This window comes from Poecilia mexicana, unplaced genomic scaffold (assembly GCF_051168715.1).
Source record: "Poecilia mexicana isolate PSO_F unplaced genomic scaffold, ASM5116871v1 scaffold_17, whole genome shotgun sequence".
NCBI lineage: Eukaryota > Metazoa > Chordata > Actinopteri > Cyprinodontiformes > Poeciliidae > Poecilia > Poecilia mexicana.
In genome coordinates, this window is record NW_028263386.1 from 519,288 (window position 1) to 542,522 (window position 23,235).

At 43.1% G+C, this 23,235-nt stretch overlaps 1 protein-coding gene, 1 long non-coding RNA gene and 1 gene segment (V, D, J or C); 1 reads left to right on the plus strand and 2 right to left on the minus strand.

Annotated features, from left to right (window-relative positions):
• Positions 1-4,965: 4,965 nt before the first annotated feature.
• Positions 4,966-8,983, minus strand: LOC106912938 (uncharacterized). Of its 2 annotated transcripts, none has more exons than XM_088014729.1 (3): positions 8,604-8,983; positions 7,620-7,868; positions 4,966-6,330 (listed from the first exon to the last, which is right to left on the minus strand). In XM_088014729.1, exons 1-3 carry the CDS (start codon positions 8,740-8,742, stop codon positions 5,540-5,542), a joined length of 1,179 nt encoding a protein of 392 aa, XP_087870855.1. In that variant the 5' UTR covers positions 8,743-8,983; the 3' UTR covers positions 4,966-5,539. The 2 variants fall into 2 exon arrangements, with proteins under 2 accessions (XP_087870855.1, XP_087870854.1); XM_088014728.1 differs by having other exon boundaries at positions 8,538-8,983.
• A 962-nt stretch (positions 8,984-9,945) lies between these two features.
• On the plus strand, positions 9,946-10,677 carry LOC106912939 (T cell receptor alpha variable 26-2-like). The segment is given in 2 exon segments: positions 9,946-10,045; positions 10,123-10,677. Coding segments are annotated over 2 exon segments (429 nt in total).
• Positions 10,678-16,025: 5,348 nt separating this feature from the next.
• On the minus strand, positions 16,026-17,548 carry LOC148154472 (uncharacterized). The gene is made up of 2 exons (XR_015765836.1): positions 17,334-17,548; positions 16,026-17,255 (listed from the first exon to the last, which is right to left on the minus strand). It is a non-coding gene; the product is annotated as an uncharacterized LOC148154472 (long non-coding RNA).
• Positions 17,549-23,235: the final 5,687 nt, after the last annotated feature.

The following is a 23,235-nucleotide window of genomic DNA, read 5'->3' on the forward strand; positions in this document are numbered from 1 at the left end:
TATTTCACTTTCTGGATGATCAAGATCTTTCAGATCTCATCTACCTTCTGATCCGATGGAGCTGCTGCAGGAACACACTGATCCTCTAACAGGATCCTCAGATCCAGGCATCGATGTCTGGTGTCCTGCAACATTTAGAAACGTCCTGGTCCAACACATCTGAATTAAATGGCTGCTTAGGACAGTCAAATCCTCCAGAGTCGTGCTAATGACTTCTGACCTCATGATTTGACTCAGGTGCGTTAAAGAAGAGACATTTAAAAGTTGGAGGACACCGACCCTTAGGAGCTGGAGTTAAAGCCCTGCTGTACAATTTTCACTTAATTGTAATTACATTTATTTGCATACAGTGGAAACTTTACCTTTGTTGAGGTAGATGAGTTGAGACACCATAACATCTACCAGTAGAGCAGGTTAACTACTGTAGTTTGAAATCTGTCTTGGTTCAGTTGACGGCTCAGTTTGAAGCTTCAGGTTTTGGTGTTGAACCTCCTGGAATCTCATCTGCTGCAGATTGGCTGAAGATGCAGAGAAAAGTACAAATATACAGTTAGTAAACAGTTATGTTGATTTTCCTGAACAGCTGATGCACCGACAGACCTGACTGTGACAGAACATTACTGAACCTGAAAATTACTTGAATCATCACAATGTATGTAGACATTTTTCTTTTTATGTTGATCAAATGTTTTACATTAAATGTTTTGCTGTGAAGGCTATTTTTGCAGTGGTGCTTTAAATAAATGCATAAAATATTTATTTTCTTAAGTATGTCTTTATTAGCAGTTAATTGAGTCAAAAATATCAATTAAGAAATTTACTGCTAAACCATCTGAATACATTTTACCATCTACATTAATCAACTTGAAATGAAGACGAACAGGAACAGCAGGTTTGTCCTGGTTTGCAGACGAGGTATATTTGTTAAAGGGCCGATGAAATGGGGTCCAGACACAAACACAGTTTAATCTGAAGATTCTGGAGGATGTGTGAATAGGTCTGTCATCATGAAACATTTTACTGTCTGATAAATGGTTCCAGAAGTTCTTGACAAATGATAATTTAGTTCTTTTGAGACCATTTTTTTAAAGTAATATAATGATGAAATAATAATGCTAGAACACATTGTCAAAGGTCATTAAACTTTAAATTCTAATGAACATTTAACACTGGAACTGGAAGACATTTTTATTATCCAGAATAAATAAAACTAATGAATTTTGAAGTCTTTTTAAAGAAAATTGCTTTTCAAAATAAGGTCTAATCGAGACCAACGTACCAAACTGAAGACTTTTATTATCCAGTTTTTGGTATAAAGAGAGGAAAAAAGAGAAACAATAAATCATGCCAATGGAAATGATTGAGTTTGTTTTAATTTATCATCTGATTAATTGATTTATTGATTATTCTGACAGGCCTATGTGTGAACATTAGACTAAATCCTTAAGTATGTTGAAAAGTCAACATAAATGAACCTTTCAGTTTGTTATGGTAAATAAAGTCTAGCAGCAGATGATGTTCCTGCAGGTCCAGATCTACCTTCATTACTGCTGAAGCAACAAAATACAGTTTCAGTGATAATGACCAACATCTATAACTGCCATAATCTCCTGAAGATGCTTGTCGACTTCGGCATCATAAAACTTAATCAACCTGGTTAAAGTTAAGACTGAAGACAGACGATCAAACTGTGTGACAGTAAAAATCCACGCTTAGCTCCCAACAGCTAAAGTAGCATAGCTGACATAAACTTTAGCTCCCGCTAACAGGAACATGAGGAGGGCAGAGTATCAAATACCAGACATATAAAACATAACCTGATATCATTTATAATTACTCCATGTCTCATTATAATCGGAGAGCAAAGCCTGCAGGTTTAGCTCCTACTTACTTCAGAGGACAGACCACCGGGACGCTCCGTCTCTTCTGGGTTTGCCTGGTTATTTTTCCGGCCAGCGAACCATTCCGCCACCTAGTGGTCGTTTTTCAGACCACTTCGTCTCCTGTACCGTTCAAAAATGCACAATATGTCTATAAATAATAAGTTTAGGATATTATAAAGAAGTGCTGAGATATACCGTTTTCCACGAACTAAAGTATTTGCCACTTCGGCACAGTGAGAAACGTCAGAGGATAAAAACGCTAGACTCAGAGCAAAACTCAGATGTCCCAGCTTTTACTACCATGTAAACGCACCATCTACACAAAAATCTGGGAGCTTCCGGAAGCTTGAAATGAGTCTCAGAAATAGTTGTGCACTCGTAACCGGATCTGTGTGTAAATGCAGTTTTGTGTGTGTGTACCAGGTGATTTGTGTGTACTTTTTCAACATGTATAGGCGTAGGAGAAGGTTTATTTTATTTTTAAGGTTTACAAATCCAGTATTACACACGCACAGATATTTTGAGACTATTTTTACTCCATACTCCTGACCCACTGCCCAGCTGCTGGAGCCTCGTCTCCTCTCTGGTGAACTCCACCTCTCCTCTCCACCAGGGGGCGACATGCTCCAGCAGGCGGCGCTCTCCTTGTGCTCTGTGCTCCAGCATCGTGTCAATAAGAAGTGGTGCTGTGAAGAGAACAACAGTCAGACTGAATGTTGAACATCAGCTGCTTTCTCCTGCTGGTTTAAACCTTGTTGGACAGATGGAACATTGGCTGTGGATTATTCTGGCTGCTCTTTTCTCTGGTAAGATACAAAGATCAACATGTTTCCTCCACATGGAGGAGAAGTCTGGAAAGCTGCTGATTGTTCTCCTTTAATCAATCATCTCTATTGATCCATCTCTTCCTCTGCATGTTCTGTTCTTCCCCAGAGTGTAAAGGAGACTCAGTGACGCAGACAGAAAGAGAAGTTGTTGCTGCTGCAGGAGAAACTCGGATTCTGGGATGTACCTTTAAACCCAGTGGTGGAACTGATGCTTTGTTCTGGTATAAACAAGAAGAAAACAGCTTCGCTAAGTACATGCTGAAAGAATATTATCAAATGACAGATAAAGCTCCAGAGTTCAGCAAAGACAGATTTGATGCGAAGGTCAACAACTCAGCATTCAACCTGAAGATCTCGGATCTCCGTCCGTCAGACTCTGCTGTGTACTACTGCGCTCTGCAGCCCACAGTGACAGGAAACACCAGGGGCCTCATGCAAAAATGACTGCGCAGTTTTCACACTAAAACTTAGCGTATGGAAAAATTTAGAAACGTGCGGCGCACAAAAAACATGGGATGCATAAAGCTGTGCGCATCTTTCCTTTATAAATCCTAATTTGCGGTCAGTAGAGCAGCTGCTGGTCGCCTGTCGCCTCCATAAATACATATTAATGTAAATTAGTATAAATACCCGGAAGTCTGTCACCACTGAAGCAGTAACCATGGCAACGTCCTTGTTTGAAGCAGTATGAGTATTTATAATAATAATTATATATTTTATTTAAAAGGTGCTTTGAGGGCACAAAAATAAAACTACATTTTAAAGAAAAATAAAATCCAAATGTAAAAATAAAGAGATCCTGTAAATGCCTGTGTGAACAGCAGCAAAACGTTCAGCCGGGATTTAAAGACAGACAGAGAGTCAGAGGGTCTCTGAGTGGAATGTGGACGTTTATTAAATAGTAGAATCATGTATATAAGTCGTACATTTACAGAATAAAGTTGCTTTATGTCCATAAGGCGCTTTCACAAAGCTTTACTGAAGGATGGCTGCAGCTGGACCGGTACCGGTACCGCTCGGCTCCTTCTTTAAGTTCTGCTCAGAGATCCAGGGTGATCGGTCTGGATGAATCTAAACACTAATAAACCATCAGATCAATATGATCTCTGATCAATCCTCCCTCTGAATCCTTCCTTTGTTCTCCATCAGAGCCAAAGCTCCACATTTACGGCTCACCTGGATGCAGCTACTGATATATGGGATTGTCTCCACACCTGGATCACCTTGAATAATCAAACCTGTTGGAGTTAATCTGCTGATCCAACCCTGTTTTCTTCTTTAGTGGGAATTAAATGAGCCCATAGATGCATTTCATGCGCTTCGGTTCACAGACCGATGCGTTACATCTTTATGAGACAAAAACTGAGGAAAAGTGTTGTTTACATTCTAGTGAGGTTTTCACAGCCTTTTATTTTTATTTTCTTTATTTTGTGATCGTGTTATTTTATTGTCTGGGGATGAATGGGGTTCAGAAAAGGATTTAGATCAGTAACTCCTTAGCTTATGTTATCAGAAACTGTAGCGTTTCATTATTTAGAAATGGAATTAGATACTTAGCAACCCTGAACAGGAGCACCTAGTTCACATGCTTTAGAACATTAGATTAGTTTTCTTTCCTCTTTTTTCTTTCCTTTGGTTTGTCATTTTGTTTGTATTTCCTTTTAACTTAAAGCACCTTGAGTTTCATTGTTCACGTGTAAACAATAAATTAAAATCATGAAAAACATCAGTTTGATGCTTCTTGGTCTAAATAGCTGAATGTGGTCAGACTTCAGTGTATTTATGTGAGTTTTGATGCTTTGTGGTTAAATATTGTTCACAGAAAATGTTTGTGTGGCTGCTGCACATTTTCACGCCAGTGAAAACATGTACAGATATTTACGCAAACTTTGACACAAAGTAAATTTTTATACATGCCGACTTGTGCGTAAAATATGGGAACGCACTTTTTTTGTGCGCACGCAGCTTTATGTATGAGGCCCCTGGTCTCTGCACTAAAACCTGCAGTACTCCACATCGGCCACTAGAGGACCTCACTTCCTGCTCCTCCTGCACAGTTAGGACTCAGCTGAGAACGTCACAGACGTCAGTTCGCTTTATTCCCAGATTCATTGAGACTTCAGCTGTTTTTCTGATCTGACTGCAAGGTTCTGTTCTGGGATTGACCTGGACTGCTCTGGTACAACCACGGTGGCACCTGATTGGCTGGGACTTAAAAATAAAACAGTTTTAAAAAGACTGGACAGAAACATTGATGGAGAAAACAAACTTTATTTAAAAGAATATGTAAGAAGACGGGTCAGAACCAGGGGCCGATGGATTTATCGGCACCAGTTGTTTGAATTTGGGAGATGGTGATTGTCCCATGTGAAGATGATCTTATCCTCCGATCTTATCAAGAACAGCCTAAAAATCAACCACTGCCCTCTTCTGCTCTCTCCTGAGAGATCTGACTGACAGACCACCCACCAGGTCCGGTCTGCAAGTTGGCAGTTAACAAGTCACCACATTTTTACCAACTCTCTGACTTTCTTGCTATATTAAGCAACATTCCAGTCAAAAAAATTGGTATCGGCCAAAATCAGAATCAGCAGGTCAGGCTTTTTAAGGACTGGTGATCGGCCAGAAAACCTCCATCTGCAGCCCTAGTCAGAACCTCTAAAGACGGGTCAGAACCCCAGAACCTGACACTTGACCTGGGCCAGGGGACCGGACCAGGTCAAGTGTTTTTGTCCATTCATCATGATTTTGATTACTAAACCTGTTTAGTTGCCACTTTGTTCTTCTCTCTGAGGCCCCGCCCATAAGGCTGAGGCTCCGCCCACACGTTCAGCCAGAGCTTGGCTCCACCCCTCTGTGCTGAGTCCTGATGTGGCCCAGCAGACCCGTCTTCTGGCTGAAGCTCCGCCCACATGTTCTGCAGATGAACGGTTTCTCTCCGGAATGCGTTCTGACGTGTCGCCACAAACTTCCTCCCTGAGTGAAACTTTTCCCACATTGCCTGCAGGAGAACGGTTTCTCCCCCGTATGGGTCCTCATGTGGGACAAGTAGCGGCAGTTGAACCGGAAGCGTTTCCCGCAGGTGTTGCAGAAATACAGACTGTCTGCTGCTGGAGTCTGCCGGGCCCAGTTGGCTGCTGACCGGCGAGTGGACGGCGTTTCACAGGGTCCGCTGTCAGTGCCGCGCAGCGGCGGGGCCGATGAGGTCGAAGGTCGTCCTCCCTCTGGACCTGGAGAGACAACGTCCTCGGCTGGGGACGCTGTCCAATAAGTCACCTGGGCCGCTGCTCCACCACCATCATCCAGACTCTCCGACCCAGAAGAACTTTCTGCATATTTTCTTCTCTTCTTATTGGACTTGACTTTAGATCCTCGAAGAGGTTCTGACCCAGGGTTTGGTTCTGGTTCTGGTTCAGTCTGATCACTTTCTTCTTCAGTCAGAACCGCCATGAACGTCTCCGGGTCCGACTGCTCTTCCTCCTGACAGACACACAGATCCTCCTGGTACTCTTGCTTCAGTGAAAGTTCTGGTTCCTCCTGGTCCAGACTCCATGTCCTGCCGTGGTTCTGGAGCTGCTGGCCCATCAGAACCCGATCAGAATCTTGTTGCTGTGGAAGTTCTGTGGAAACAAGAGAAGACATGATCAGAACTGCAGATGGTTCTGCTGTCCAGACCCAGAGAGCTACAGTTTATTTTGTCTCTGCTTTGGATCGGACCAGACCGGACTGGACCGGACTGGACCGGCCTACTTCTCTGTAATGATCTGAGCTCCTTAAGCCTTGACTTCTGCTCGGACCTCCTGGTGCTGCTAAATTTGCTGCCTGACCAAAAGTGAGCGGCGGCCTGGATTTAACGTGAGCTAATACAGGAATCAGCTTCTCATTTCTTAGAAAGTCCCGCTGGACGACGTCCCGACGCCAAGGGGACGACGTCCCGACGCCAAGGGGACGATGTCCCGACGCCAAGGGGACGCCAAGGAGACGACGTCCCGACGCCAAGGGGACGACGTCCCGACGCCAAGGAGACGACGTCCCGACGCCAAGGGGACGACGTCCCGACGCCAAGGGGACGACGTCCCGACGCCAAGGAGACAAGGAGACGACGTCCCGACGCCAAGGGGACGACGTCCCGACGCCAAGGGGACGACGTCCCGACGCCAAGGAGACGACGTCCCGACGCCAAGGGGACGACGTCCCGACGCCAAGGAGACGACGTCCCGACGCCAAGGGGACGACGTCCCGACGCCAAGGGGACGACGTCCCGACGCCAAGGGGACGACGGCAGTCTGAATTATCACAGCAACATTTTGGAATCAAGCAGAGAAAACGTCTAGAGAGAAGCAGAGACTTTTACAGCTGGGTCAAGAATCAAGGTTACTTCTGTTAACGAAAACAAAGTAACAAAAAACAGAAGTAATTTTGTTTTACTGAAATAAAAATAAAAATGAGACTTTGCAGAAACCGAATTAACAGAGAAATTGTGCTCAGTTTTTGTTTGGGCCTGATTAGCATGAAGTTTAGTTTCCAGCTGTTTTGTTCCTGCTGTGCCTCCTTCTGCCAGCAGATGGCGGTAAGTAACGTCGTCTGTGTTGATGCCGCTCCGTCTTCCAGGAGGAAATGTGATCGGTGAGATCAGTTTCTGAGTTGTTTTTTTTTTTTTTTTTTTACTTTTAATCAATAATAGATCAATAAAGCTCCAGTTCTCAGAAACCAAACATTTGGTTTCCAGTGGCCTGGTCTATCAGAGCGGAACCAGAACCCGACCTGGTTAGGTTCTGTTGATCTGCTGCTGATCCAGTGTTTGATTCTCCTGAATATGAGGAGAATTATCATGAGGTCCGGTTCTGCTGGACCCACTTTCCTCTGAAAGCCAGAACCACGTTGGGTCGGGTCAGGTCAGGAGAGGTACCGTTAGCCGGGCAGCACCGGGTCTCTCCTGTTCTCCAAGGTTTCGTGTCCGGCAGCTGGCGCTGATGATCCTGTTCTCCTCCAAACTGGACCGAGTCGATTCCAGAACCGCAGAATATCTCTCCGATCTGTGGTTCCTCATCCCGGCCCGGTTCTGGTTTACCTGGGTCGGGTCTGTGGTTTCGCTCCTGGCTCCATAGTTCAGGGTCAATCAGAACCGGGTCCTCAGGAACCTTCAGCTGCTGGAGTTCTGGACAGACAGAAGAACCGAGACCAGCGGTCAGCACCACGTCTGCTCCTGCTGGACCCGACCAGAACCAGTTTCAGCAACGGTCCGGTCCTGGTTCTGGTCGGGAAGTGAAGAACTGGCGGTTTCAGATCAGATCCAACTAGAAAAACTGAAATATTCTGGATCAACGACCAGATGTAGAAACTACATTTACGATTAAAAAGCACTAATTACAGCCTGCTTTCAGAGGAGCCCTCTTATAAAAATACCAGCCATTCCATAATTTGTTGTGTTATTAAGCAGAATAATTCTGCCTCGATCTGACCCGATACATCACGTTATTTAAGTTAAGGTGGTCAGTGGCTGAAACAGGTAAAACCTCTCATTTTAATAAATAAAATAAATATTTTAGTACCTAAGACATTTATTTATAACAAATTTATTCATAAAATAAATAAATTTGTTAAATGTCTCAGTTCTAATTTCACTTGTGATGTATTAAACACACAGAGCAGAGTCCAAACAGCAGGTTCTGTAAAGCTTCCGGTTCTGACCCAGAGCCGCTTCTGATTGGCTGATGAGGCGCCGACAGCCTGCAGGTTGGCCAGCAGCAGCTTCTCGTCCCGCTGGCCGCCGGACCATGCAGGTGTTGCGGACATGTTGGTTCCCGGTGTGTGTGGTGTTGCGGACCTGTTGGTTCCCGGTGTGTGTGGTGTTGCGGACCTGTTGGTTCCCGGTGTGTGTGGTGTTGCGGACCTGTTGGTTCCCGGTGTGTGTCGGTCCCCCAGCGGCTCTCCAGCAGCCTGACGGTGTTCTCCACCTCGGAGAAGATCTCCTCCGCGGCAGCAGCGAGTCTCTCCCTGATGAACTCTCTCAGAGGCTGAACGGAACACATTGCTGCTGAAAGGTTCGGCTCAGATCCAACAGAACCACCGTCAAACAGCTGCGGACTCAGCGCGGCTAGCTGTTGCTAACGGCTACTAGCTAGGCTAAGCTAATCACAGGAAGTGACGTGATGCTTGGAGTGGCGTTTTAAACACGTCACACTGTTTGATTTCCGTTATTTCCTATGAACAAACTCTGGTAAGGTGACAAATGTAATACTTTTGTATTAAACATATTTAATCAAATATGCATTTCTGGGTCCGTGTTTTCATTCAGTTCATTATAAAGTTAATGAAGCGTTTCGACACATTGCCAAGCTGCATTGATACCGTCACTGAATACTGACACTTATTTGATGACCAAGTATAACACAATTTAAATTATTGTATTTTATATTGTATTATTTCGTATATTTTCCGTTCAAAGTATCTTTATTTTTAGATAGTCAATAAGTAATGTGAACATGTATCACAATGTGAAAATCTAAGTTAACGTGTTGTGACTGAGGATGCAGGTGGACTGGGATTTTTTTCTTTAACAATTTTTTAATCAAAAGAATTTTGTTCCAATGTTTTGAATTTGAGTCTTTTACACTTTTTGATATAGAAAACAAAACAGGGCGCAGATAAGGCTGGAGTGCAAAGAAATGTAAGGAAAGGCAGCAGCGGGTCGGACAGACTGAGCATGCTCCCCTCTGCCAGGTACCTCTGCACCTCCTGGAGGACAGCAGCTCTGGCCCTTTTGGTCTGCCTGCACACTTTGATGTCAAGATGTTGCCAAAATGTATCTAAAAACTAAGAATATTGTCATTTGTTGGTTTTTGGAATCAGATTCTTTTGGCAGGTACCTCCAGATGCTCTTCTTCAGTTCGAAACACTTCCTGTATCGGTCATGTGACTTTCTGATAGCAATACTGCACTGATATGGGGCTTCGCTCTATGCATGCACTGATGCATCGGTGTTGCCGTCCAATCACTATTAGAAACTCTTAGGTTGTTGTTAGCAGTTAGCTACCATTAGCATGGCTAGCTCAGGAACTAAATATTTGGTTCTACATCATCAGGTTCTTCCTTTGGACATGAGGAATATTTTCCTTCCTGAATCTGCTGAGATGAAGAATAAAACATGAAGAAAGCAGCTGAAGCTGTGAGGAAGAGGAGGAGAAAGAGGAGGAGGAAGAGGAGGAGCTGATCTGTTCCTGATCTCTAAGAGACTCAAACTTCCTCCTTCAGTTCAGTTCAACTCTCCAACATTAACTCTGCTCAACATGGAATATTATGGTCTGTCTCTGCTGGTCGCCTCTCTGCTAACAGGTCAGATTAAAATGTTTTGTGATGAAATGTGAGAAATTCTCCCGAGTGGAGCTTCAGGCTGCTCTGTGCTCCCCCAGGAGTCGGCTGTGAAGGACCGACTGCGGATGAAACAGTCAAGACATCCTTGGAGGATGGCTCCGTCTCCCTGTCCTTTAACTATCCCAACCTGAGGCCAAGTGATTTCTTCTTCTGGTACCGTCAGAACCCAGCAGAACCTCCAGAGTTCCTGCTCTCCCACTCAGGAACTGGAAACATAGTCATGAATGAAATCCCAGAACTGAAGATTGAAGTCAATAAAACCCAGATCGATCTGCTGATCTCCTCTGCTGCAGTGACAGACTCTGCTGTGTACTACTGTGCTGTGCAGCCCACAGTGACAGGAAACACCAGAACCCTGTACAAAAACCTGCAGTACTCCACAGCAGCCACTAGAGGGCCTCACTCCCTGTTAAACCACTAAAACCTGCAGTACTCCACAGCGGCCACTAGAGGGCCTCACTCCCTGTTAAACCACTAAAACCTGCAGTACTCCACAGCAGCCACTAGAGGGCCTCACTCCCTGTTAATCCTCTGGTTGTTGAGTCTTTGGACTGAAGACAAAGACATGAAGCAGTAAAGATCAGACACAGAGCTGCTGAGGAAGCAGAAAACTCTCTGATTGGTCAAGGTGAAGTGGCCCCGCCCACTGACCTTCAGCTCATCCAATCCTCTGCCTTGTTACTCCCTTCGCTGAGAGGTTACCAGTATTCCTCTGAAGCTGCCTCAAACTGCTCCAGGATTTGGCTTAGTGACTCATTAAGTAGCTGTAATGACTTTGTACCAAGGCAACATATTGATACCTTTCATAAATTTGCAGATCACACAGTAAGACTATTTTATTACTGTTGAAGAACTGACATTACATTGGCACTGTAGTGACTATTTGTCCCAAAACTTAAATTCAAAAATAAAAAAACTCAAAGGTGACCAAAACAAAAGTGAATCCAACTCAAATAGTCACCTGATGCACCGTGGATTCTGGTTTATGCAGCACAAAGGATCAAAACGTCAAAATGCAGTTTGGTTTTATTTTCACAGTCCAGGCAAAAAGGTCACAGGATTCTGCTTCTGCTCCTGTTCTCTGACTGACGACTAGAGTCTGATGTGACTGATTCTATTGGCTGGTAAAAAACCTTGTGACCACCACGTGCATAATAAGCTGCCTAAGAGACCCGCCTATTTATACCGTGAAATACCCACATCCCAACCTGAAATTAATTAACTTATTAAGTGAATTCCTAATCAAAGAACTTATTCTAAACAACAAATCAAACAAAAATTCTAATGATAAATCAACTAGGAAATAAACAAAAAATAAGAATAAACTAAACAATTTAAATTCTAAGATTTAACCAAAAAATGGGAAAATGGCTCCTACACTCCAGCCCCTAATTGTGCATTAAATCACAATTACATCTATCAGTAAAGGAGCTATTTTAACAACAACCTCAATAAAATTCTATATTAATGCAAAGACAAATTATTGGAGCCAATTATGTGTATTTTTTGTTTTTTGGCCACTAGACGGGGCTGTTGGCTCCAATATATAAATCAAGAGGTGACGGGTAGCTGTCAGGTGTTGAACCCGGAAGGGCATACAAGTTTTTGACCGCTGTGACGGAATCATTGTTAAACACTGTTGCCGTGTACGAACAATAAATGGATATTGTTCTCAAATGTTTATCTGACCGGAACAAGTGTGGAGTTTGACTACAACAAGATCGGAGTTGATGTTACCGCGATCAACAAGTACAATGTTAGCCGCTCAACGCGTCATAACAAGCAGCAACGGGTCAACGCTTAAACTAGTGCAGGGTTGAACTGGCTAGTATACAAATAATTCTTCTGGTTCTTCATTTTCTTAATGATGAACCTGCAAGAGAAGAAAGAAAGAAGACAGTAGAAGGAATAGAAGTCTCTTTAGTCTGCAGATGCCTCCAGAAGCAGACAGAGCTTCGTCACTGGCCTCTCCAACACACTGGTTTTGGTCTGAAGTTGTACTGGACGAACCAGGCCTCCTGCATCAGCTCTGACTGCCAGGACTCCCCCCATCTGACAACATCCTCTGACTGCTGTAGCATCTGAGATCAAGACAATGTCTCCAGGAGAGATGTTTCATCCACTTTGTCTTTCCTGCATTAAGGGCAGATCCATCTTGTGGCAGAGCAGGTTTGTTCTTCATCACGATGTGATTTGGATCATCAGAGTTGAAAGTGATGGGTCTTTCATTCAGAATGGCTCTGGGTTCACAGAAAACTGTTTGCAGTGTTTCATCATTTGACCTGATTGAAGAAAGTGGACCACTCCTGCAGATGAATCTTCTGATTACATAAGTGGCATCCAGAGCATGAACCACTTTCAAATGACTACCACCATCAACTCCAACATCTGTGAATGGAGGTTTGTCTGGTGGTACCTTTTCCTCAGTTATTTTTTGTTCCAGAAGTTTTCCTCCATTTCTTTTTGGCAGCACAGTTTGCACTGATTATCCAGCATCTTTGCCACAGTCTGGACAACATGTGGTTTCTTCCTGTTGGACCAAGCAGATGGTAAATGCAACACAGAATTAACATTGCTACATGCATGGCTTTATACAGGACACCTGGACGTCCAGCCCCAGGTGGCACAGCAGCTCCTCCAAGATGTCCACCCACTCTGAGGACTCCATTACCAGCCACTGCACCAAGTCCATGCAGCTGGTTGTCTTCTAGCGCCATCTTTCCTTCACCGGTCACCTTCTCCATCTGAAGCTTTAGACAGGCATCCTCTTCTTCCTCCAAATGCTCCTGCAGTATGTGCTGGTCATTTTCTGCTTGACCCAACTTTGTAGCGATCTGCAGATTCTGGCGACTCTCCTCAGCCACCGACGTCTGTCCATCGTGGAGCTGGGAAGACAAGCTGGTAGCATCTTTTCCCAGGTTGATGTTCTTGCCCTCTGCTTCATCACAGATGTTCTTTAGGACGGTGATCCGGTTCTTTGAAAACTTTCCTTTCAGGCTTGGAAGACGCTCTGCAACACAACACTTCACAGGCAAGATTGAATTTTCAGCCTTAAAAGCCAAATCAATGCAATAATGTCCATTTTTTATTTGTTCTGAATTGTTCATGACATTCATAAACTTGACATCTCTGGACATTTCAATCTGCTGTTGGGATGTTTTTTCATTGAAGTCATGATTGTATTGTTCAGTCAACATCGTTTCCAGATGTTTAACAGAAATCCTATTTGCAGTGAAAGGATGGCAGCCTGTTTTGTTCCTTCCACTCCAGAGTGGACCATTGATGACCCATCCAACTCGGGTCGAAACTGCATATGGGCCTTCATCCTGACTGTTGATCAGCTCCCATGGCTCCATTACTTTAGGTGCGTTTGTGCCAATGAGCAGATCCACATCAGCATCTATGTTGTGGAGCTTGATGCTTTGGAGATACGGCCACTTATCGATGTCCTCCTGTTGTGGAACATTTTGCTTTGAAACAGGCATTAGTTTGTGTGTCATGACATCTGGAAGGTCAATGGAATCATTTTTATCAAGTGCTGCTACTTGGAGTCCAGAGATGATGTTTGTACTCACAATGTCTTTATGTCCCATTGTTTGCAGCTGGATACTTGTTCTTCTACCTTTCAGTTGCAGCTTCCGGGCCAAACTTTCAGTGCAGAATGTTCCTGTGCTGCCCGGGTCCAAAAATGCATACGTCTGCACAGTGGTGTTGGTTTTTGGACTCCTGACTTGAACTGCAACGATAGAAAGGTTTGAGTTATCTTCATCACAGACCCTGACATGACCGCAGGTCTGAGTCATTGTGGAGGTGGTACTCTGAGGATTCTGTGGATGTCTGGAGAAAACTCCTGTGCTCTCCTCGTTGATGTGCAGGACACTGGGATGCTGCTGGTGACAAACAGAACAGACCAAACGACCTCTGCATTCTCTGCTTATGTGTCCCACCTTTAAGCAGCCAAAACACATTCCTTTTTCTTTAATAAAGTTTACCTTTTCTTTACGTGGCTTGTCTTTAAACTTAAAGCACTTGTCAACAGTGTGATTACTTGGGAGACAATACAGACAGCTGAGGCTTGAGGACTTGCCCTCATCTCCAGATGGACATTCATTCTTCACTGCAATGACATTTGTAGCAAAGCTACTTCCCCTCTTCTGTTTGGTAAAGCTGCTGTTTTTGGAGTTGAGCTGTTGATGGTCCATGATGTTACCAAACAGTGGATCAGATACAACTTTAACTTGTTTGTTCAGTGAATAATGCCCTCTGACCCCTGCTTTCCTGCAGGTCACAGGCTACATTTCTCCAGCTCTCCCTCATTTTATAGGGAAGCTTTAGTATTATGCTCCTCATATTAGATGGCAAGTCCAGTTCCTTCATATGAATAATGTGTTCTGTTAAGTTTGAGCATCCCTTAAGAAACAGAGAGAATGCTTGCAGTGATTCAATGTCCTCATTTTTAATAGCTGGCCAGATGTTAATTTTGTCCATATAAGCCTGTGCAATTTTATATTCGTTTCCAAAATGTTCAGAAAGACTTTTAGCTTTAAAGTAGCCCAGGTCTGATGGTAAATGCTGGCAACTATGCACAAGGTCTCTAGGCTGCCCCCTGGTGTACTGTTCTAGAAAGTGCAAACAATCACTCATGTTGGACGTTTTTGCCTCCACGCCGTTTTCAAACGCTCTTATAAATGATTTATATTGAAGAGGATCACCATCGAAAACGGGAATGTTTCTTGGTGGCAAGACAGAGCTTTGGTTTTGCTGAACCAACATGGCAGTGATGTCATTCTGCCGCTGCATGATGTCAGTAATACTGGCTTGTTGACCTGGTTGCTGCTGCCTGCTTGTGTTCGGATTCTGATTAACAGTTAATTGATCACTGAGACTGTGTGGCTTATGAACGATTTGAATTGCTGGCTTTTGTTTCGGCCGGACAACTGGTTGCTCAGAGATGACGGAGATTTTAACATCGTCCAGATTTTTCTCTGGAACAAATGCATCAGCCCATGGATTAAGTTTTAGCGCTGAATTGGAGTTGCGCTTTTCAACATAGGAATTCATACCATCAGAACATTTTGAGCCACACTGTGAATTTATTTCGAACACATGAAGCTTTGGATTAGCAGCCGCTAACTCCGTCTCAAGCTCCAGTTGCTCTTTTTCTTGTTTTAGCTTTTCCTCCAGCGCTTCCAGCTGATGTTTCTTCTTGAGCGCAGCAGCTGGTCCAGCAGCGCTGCTCTCTCAGCCTCTGCTTTAACAGGAGCTAGTGTTGTGTTCAAGACCACCTAACCCGAGATCAAGACAAGACCAAGACCAGCTACAGCTACATGACACAATTAAATGTAAAATATGATCAAAATTGCTTCTCAAAATAATCTGAAAGATCCATATTACCATAAAACACCTAGATATTAAATACTTAATACATTTTACCAATATTAAATATTCCATTTATGTACTAAAAAGTGTGATGGTCTCGTGCCATCCCAAAAAACATAACGCTCTGGGCATTTGCCCATATTGCTCATATAAGAATCCACCACTGTCTGCACCATTAAACATAGCAATTGAGGCAATGCCCTGACGGTAAATAACACTCAACTATGAACACTGACCAAGGAGCAACAAGCAAGAAGTAACCAAACAGAAGGCGCTCACCGTGACTGTTTTCACTCTCTATCCCAGTACATGAAGCCAGGCAGTCTGACACCATGGCAGACATTACAGCTGCCACTTTGAACAAAAACAATCAAAGAGCAATGTGCATGCTCTGCGTGCTCTTTCGTTCTTGTGTTTTAGTTATTTGTTAATTTAAATATCAACGTACATAATTAAATAAAATAATGATGCAGTGTACGCAGAGCATTACAAGAACAAACTCACGGTGTTCTGTCATACGTTGTCAGATAGTCGTACACTTAGCTCAGACATGCATACGCTGTCATTACCATATGATTTTATTTAATCAGCAACACAGAATCATGACGTAGATCGTCTTACACTTTGTTAACAGTTGTATGGCATCCTGACTTAGCGGTTAAGTGAATTTTACACGGGCGTGTGTTGTAGCTGACTCCAGCAGCAGCCAGACCTGCTTTAAATACACTTTGAAACCATGACAACACATGTATATCTATATAGTTATCATTGAAAACAATTTAATGACTTATGTTCATCATAACTTGCTGGTATGGTGAACTGACAACTCCTCTGATGGTCGGAGTTCTTAATGCGCATGCGCAGGCATGGTACTCACTGCATGTTTGCTATCCTGACAGCGTATGGCTATCTGATAGAACAACGGCTCTCAGTGACACTCCAGTCCTATCTAATAAGTAAAGAGACGAGCAGATGAATCTTACTGTTCCTGAATGTCACATCACTATATTGCAGACTTTTGGACATAGCGTTGTCCCATATATGCGACAAGTCAGTCAACACCTCCGCACAATAATTCAGCGCAGTGAGTGACAACTTTTTTCATCACAATGCTTATGTGTCTCTGTACAGCTAGCTTTGCTAACATCACGTTAACGGAGCTTACCTTCTTTGAGCTACTTTTCTAAGTGACGAAAAAAGTTAGACGTTGTCCCCACCGTCTGTGAAAGCGAAGCGATGCTGAGTTAGCTGTGGCCATCGGATTTCTTACTATTTATGCAGCGATATTATATTACTGACAATTAGACAAACATTTTCTGCTGCTGAGAGGAAACCACTGCGCATGTCTGCAGTATGCTGCACGTTTAGTGGTATTTTCACTGTCTCGACTGGTCTTGAAATAAAATGCCGAGTCCTCAGAGCCCGAGACCATCAAAACATTCAAATCGTCCATTTTTCGTCTTGCTTGTTTCAATTTAGCATTTCTTTTATCTTGGCATGTTTTTATATAGGACATCAAGCCTTTCTCAGTCAGTTTAATAGTTCTTTTGGATGAAACCTCCAGATCACTCCTAGTCAACAGTGCTTTTGATGCATCGGACATTTTGGCGAAAAGACTTTGAACTGCCTGTAGTTTTGTTGTCTTTTCAGTCTTTTGTTCATCTTCATGACGACGAACTTGTATTGCAACGTTGATCGCCTAAGAGACCCACCTATTTACACTGTAGCTCCACAGTGACATCACTGGCACGGCTTTCTTTCGACGGGCTCTTTTTAATAAATGCCGTGAAAACTATAAAAACAAAACACAAAGCTTTAGACATGGATACATGTACAGACAGACAGGTGACTCGTGTTTTAACAAAGTTACCTGTGGCCGCCTGCCGCTTCGGAGGTTGGTCTTTAGCAGAATAATACTTTGTTATCTGCTCTAAATCAAAATATTAAATAATTAAAACACAACCAATAAATGTACAAAATATTGCGCTCCTTCTCCGTTCCTTCAAGTCTCGCAGCACAAACACACAAATCACATGTACACAAATCTCGCGATAACTTCCAACATAAAACTGTTCGACACGAAACAAAATACACTGCTCAAAAAAATAAAGGGAACACTCAAATAACACATCCTAGATCTGAATGAATGAAATATTCTCATTGAATACTTTGTTCTGTACAAAGCTGAATGTGCTGACAACAAAATCACACAAAAATCATCAATGGAAATCAAATTTATTAACCAGTGGAGGCCTGGATTTGGAGCCACACACAAAATTAAAGTGAAATGTTCCCTTTATTTTTTTGAGCAGCATATAATCATTTTAGTGACACTTACATATACCGTGAAATACCCACATCCCAACCTGAAATTAATTAACTAATTAAGTGAATTCCTAATCAAAGAACTTATTCTAAACAACAAATGAAAAATTCTAATGATAAATCGACTAGGAAATAAACAAAAAATAAGAATAAACTAAACAATTTAAATTATAAGATTTAACAAAAACTGGGAAAATGACTCCTACAGGCACAATAACCCACATTTCTCTAATTTTATATGCTTTAATAAATGTGTCACTAGAACTTGATTCAATAGGATAGAAAAATAAAAATAAAAAATCTAGAAAACTTAACTTTTTTAAATCCATAAACTAAATGAATGTATGATTTTGGAAGACTGTTCAGGCTGTTCATAACCCAATCAGGACAGATCTTTGGTAGCTCTGAACTTGGACCTTCCTCCTCCTCTGGCTGATTGGAAGACTTGGAAACTTTCTGAACTGAAGGGAAATGATGGCTTGAGGTTTTCCTGTCTGGAGTTTGAGTCTGTTATAGGAGTGGAGTCGGATTCGGCTTCACAGCCTTGGGGAATGCCAAATGCAAGGGAGGCCTGTTGCTTGGCTGTTACTCTGACCCAACAACAATAATAATCTCAGTGATTATTGTTTCAACCATAGACATCACATACCTAGACGCCTCACTGAGCGCTGAGTCCTGCGTAACATCGTCCGCCATCTTGTATGTGGCAGCAGAGGATCGGAGCTCCTTCAGTCCTGTTCTGTGTTTCAACTGATTTACGAAACAAACTGGATTCATTAGGATTACCTTCACCAGGTAAGGATGAAAGATCAGAATTACTTTGCAGCCAGAAATTCGCTTCTAAACAACCGAGAAATATTTCCTAAATTGGCCCAAAGTAACCGCTGATTGTTAGCATAGCAGCTAACGTTTTCATACTGTTTTCTAATGAGAGCTGATGAGAAACCGCTGTTAGAGGAGAAGTTCATTAGAAACCAGAGGATTTAGTGAGGAAAGATCAGTCAGGATCAGAGCTGGAGCTGCTGCTCTTCAGTCTGTTTCCAGCTCAGCTTCTCCATGTCGGTATTTAGCTATAAAGATGCTACGAGTCAGAGCCCAACATGCTGGAAATGGCTTTTTATGAATGTCAAGGAAACATATATGTAGTTTCACTTTTGGATAATTTCTCTTTTATCCTTGGCTTCAGCCTGTCACTTTCACTTTTTGTGTAAATATCTCAATATTTAGTGTATTAATGCAGCTTATGTAATGAAATAAAAATAATTTACTCTGTTAGAATTATTTTCACTCTTTGCTAGTTGACGTCCTGTAATAAATATTTTTCTCTGGAAAAAAGTAAGAAAAATATGTAGTTTAATGTTTGACAATGACTGATTTATAAATCAACTCATTTCTTTATAATGTATAAAAATAAATACAAGAAAATAATTTGTTGCCTTGAAACGTTAAATGCAGATTAAACTATGGAATTATGTAAATATGTTCTTTAAACACTGTAAAAATGTCTGTTCATCAGTGTTAATATAAAAATGATCAGAATCATTTCTACCAAATAAAACATTGAGCTCTTTATTCAGAAATGCCCCAAAACATTAAATAATCACATCAGAAGTTAGAAACTCTCTTTAGTCATTTCTCTGATTACCAAATATATTAATGTGTGAGAAAATGTGTCAATGACAGGAATTAATTTAAAATACTTTGTAGAACGGCACTTTGTGAAGTTCGGTCCATTTACCTGTATTAGCTTACTGGGACATATTCCACATTCAATATGGCGGACGCTGTGACGTATCGCAGCAACGGGCCGACCCGCCCCATGACCTATGACCCGCTCCATGACCTATGACCCGCTCCATGACCTATGACCCGCTCCATGACCTATGACCCGCTCCATGACCTCTGACCCGCCCCATGACCTCTGACCCGCTCCATGACCTCTGACCCGCTCCATGACCTCTGATCCCCCCATAACCTCTGACCCCCCCATGACCTATGACCCGCTCCATGACCTCTGACCCGCTCCATGACCTCTGATCCCCCCATAACCTCTGACCCGCCCCATGACCTCTGACCCGCTCCATGACCTCTGATCCCCCCATAACCTCTGACCCCCCCATGACCTCTGACCCGCTCCATGAGGCGTCTACATATTCATGTCTATGGTTTCAACAAGGTGTTGCGCAATTCTGTGCGTTTTGGTTCCATTACCAAAATAACGAGCAGAGCAGGAGTTTAAATTAACTAGTCAACCAGCGCTGTGTTCATGAGAGGATTATTAATGATCGCAAAATAAATATCAAGGCCCTGAAAACCTAATGATGTAACGGACTGAACCAGTATAAAATTACATAATTTTTATTTATTCACTAGAAGTCTGACCCGACCAAAAGGCCATCACAGTTTGATGAATCGTGGTTTTACTGTCAGTGTGTCGGTCATCTGCTTGGCTGCTGCAAGAACAGCAGCATCTTCAGGCCTTACACTGATCAATCATTCAGCCTTCTATGGCTCAACTGATTTGTAGTTATAGTATTTATGGAAACAAGGATTGATTTCACCCAATCATAACCCAGATTCATTACTTTCTGTTTTCTCTGCTCTGATTGAATGAAAATCAGTTGATTTAGTTGTGAATGTCCACAGAGTAACACTGGACAGGGGACATTTGTCCTCCGTCTCCTCCTTTCAGCCTCATGGACAATGTTAGTTTCATGGCTTCAATTTTTCCACTTTTTCCAGGACCAGCAGTTGGAGACTCAACCTCTGCCGGACATGAAGTCAGAGGGACAGAAGGACAACCTGTCTCACTCAGCTGTAACTACGAGACAACATCTGGGTCTCCTGTCCTCCACTGGTCCAGATGTGGTTCTGACCTTCAGGCTCCTGTTTGTCCTCTAGAAACAACACGGTTCCTGATCATGGATCCACTGAGCTGACCATCAGTTCTGTTTTTCTCTAAGTTTCTCACCAATAACTGCCTGTAAATATTGATGAGTTTGATTATTAATAATTTGATTCAAGTTGTAACTTGAGTCTCAGAGTTCGGGTTTTTCACAGCAGGGGGCTTTTATCCAGTGATGATCAGATGCATCTGTTCTCCAGCAAAACTCAGTCTGAAAAACTTCATCAGGTTCTATTCAGCTCTGCAGAGGCTGAAAACCAATCATTGATGTGATTCAGGCCTGTTGGAGCCTCCAGAAGTTACAGAATGCTGGGTTTTTGGGCGACTCTTCTTCTTCTGCAGCTGAACATTTCAGCAGAAAGCTCTGCAGCATCTGGTGGTTTGTGGAGGAGAGATGAGTCTCTGATCAGGTTCATCAGAGAATCAGACTGAGGTACAGAACATCGGCTCAGCCTCAACCACATCCAGAGAATATTTCTGATCATTTCTGCTATCAATATCCAGTAAAACCAGTAAAACCAGTTCCTCCTGAACATCTGCCCACCGCTGGAGCCTCGTCTCCTCTCTGGTGAACTCCACCTCTCCACCAGGGGGCGACATGCTCCAGCAGGCGGCGCTCTCCTTGTGCTCTGTGCTCCAGCATCGTGTCAATAAGAAGTGGTGCTGTGAAGAGAACAACAGTCAGACTGAATGTTGAACATCAGCTGCTTTCTCCTGCTGGTTTAAACCTTGTTGGACAGATGGAACATTGGCTGTGGATTATTCTGGCTGCTCTTTTCTCTGGTAAGATACAAAGATCAACATGTTTCCTCCACATGGAGGAGAAGTCTGGAAAGCTGCTGATTGTTCTCCTTTAATCAATCATCTCTATTGATCCATCTCTTCCTCTGCATGTTCTGTTCTTCCCCAGAGTGTAAAGGAGACTCAGTGACGCAGACAGAAAGAGAAGTTGTTGCTGCTGCAGGAGAAACTCGGATTCTGGGATGTACCTTTAAACCCAGTGGTGGAACTGATGCTTTGTTCTGGTATAAACAAGAAGAAAACAGTTTCCCAAAGTACATGTTGAAAGAATATGTGAAGGTACCAGACAAAGCTCCAGAGTTCGACAACAACAGATTTAATGCAGAGATCAACGACAAATCCTTCAACCTGAAGATCCAGGATCTCCGTCCGTCAGACTCTGCTGTGTACTACTGCGCTCTGCAGCCCACAGTGACAGGAAACACCAGAACCCTGTGCAAAAACCTGCAGTACTCCACAGCGGCCACTAGAGGGCCTCACTCCCTGTTAAACCACTGAAACCTGCAGTACTCCACAGCAGCCACTAGAGGGCCTCACTCCCTGTAATGTTTGTCAGGATTCAGTCTGATTGTTTATGTGGTGCTAAAAATCTGATGCAGAGCCGCATCACTGCTTTCCAGAACAACTAAACTGATAATATGATGTGATTTTGGATTAAACCTGTTATTGTTCATCTTTATCTGAATCTAACATCAAGATGAACATATTCATAAATCAACAGAAATCTTGTAGCCATATATAATAAGTAAAACTGCAGCAGTGACCTGGTTGGATGTGATCATGTCCTCAATCTAATCCTGGTAAAGAGAGAAATATGTCAAGTTCAAGTGAGAATAAAACAGAAAGATGATGGAGGGATGATGGAGGGATGATGATGATGTTGGAGGAATGATGGAGGGATGATGATGATGGAGGGATGATGATGGAGGGATGATGGAGGGATGATGATGATGGAGGGATGATGATGGAGGGATGATGGAGGGATGATGATGATGGAGGGATGATGATGGAGGGATGATGGAGGGATGATGATGATGATGATGGAGGGATGATGATGATGGAGGGATGATGATGATGGAGGGATGAAGATGGAGGGATGATGGAGGGATGATGATGATGGAGGGATGAAGATGGAGGGATGATGATGGAGAGATGATGGAGGGACGATGATGATGGAGGGATGATGATGGAGGGATGATGATGATGGAGGGATGATGATGGAGGGATGATGATGATGATGGAGGGATGATGATGATGGAGGGATGAAGATGGAGGGATGATGGAGGGATGATGATGATGGAGGGATGAAGATGGAGGGATGATGATGGAGAGATGATGGAGGGACGATGATGATGGAGGGATGATGATGATGGAGGGATGATGATGGAGGGATGATGATGATGGAGGGATGATGATGGAGGGATGATGATGATGGAGGGATGAAGATGGAGAGATGATGGAGGGACGATGATGATGGAGGGATGAAGATGGAGAGATGATGGAGGGATGATGATGGAGGGATGATGATGATGGAGGGACGATGATGATGGAGGGATGATGATGGAGGGATGATGATGATGGAGGGATGAAGATGGAGAGATGATGGAGGGACGATGATGATGGAGGGATGAAGATGGAGAGATGATGGAGGGATGATGATGGAGGGATGATGATGATGGAGGGACTCAGATGTTCCACATTTAGATGTTTCCAGGTCTGTTCTGCCTTCAGCTGATCTACA

Coding starts and splice junctions, on each gene's coding strand:
- LOC106912938 (XM_088014728.1), bottom strand. CDS start 8,742: ATGTGTTCCGTTCAGCCTCTGAGAGAGTTCATCAGGGAGAGACTCGCT. Junction 7,869..8,537: donor CACACACCGGGAACCAACAG/GTCCGCAACACC, acceptor CTGTCTGTCCAG/AACTCCAGCAGCTGAAGGTT. Junction 6,331..7,619: donor CCGGTGCTGCCCGGCTAACG/GTACCTCTCCTG, acceptor TTGTTTCCACAG/AACTTCCACAGCAACAAGAT.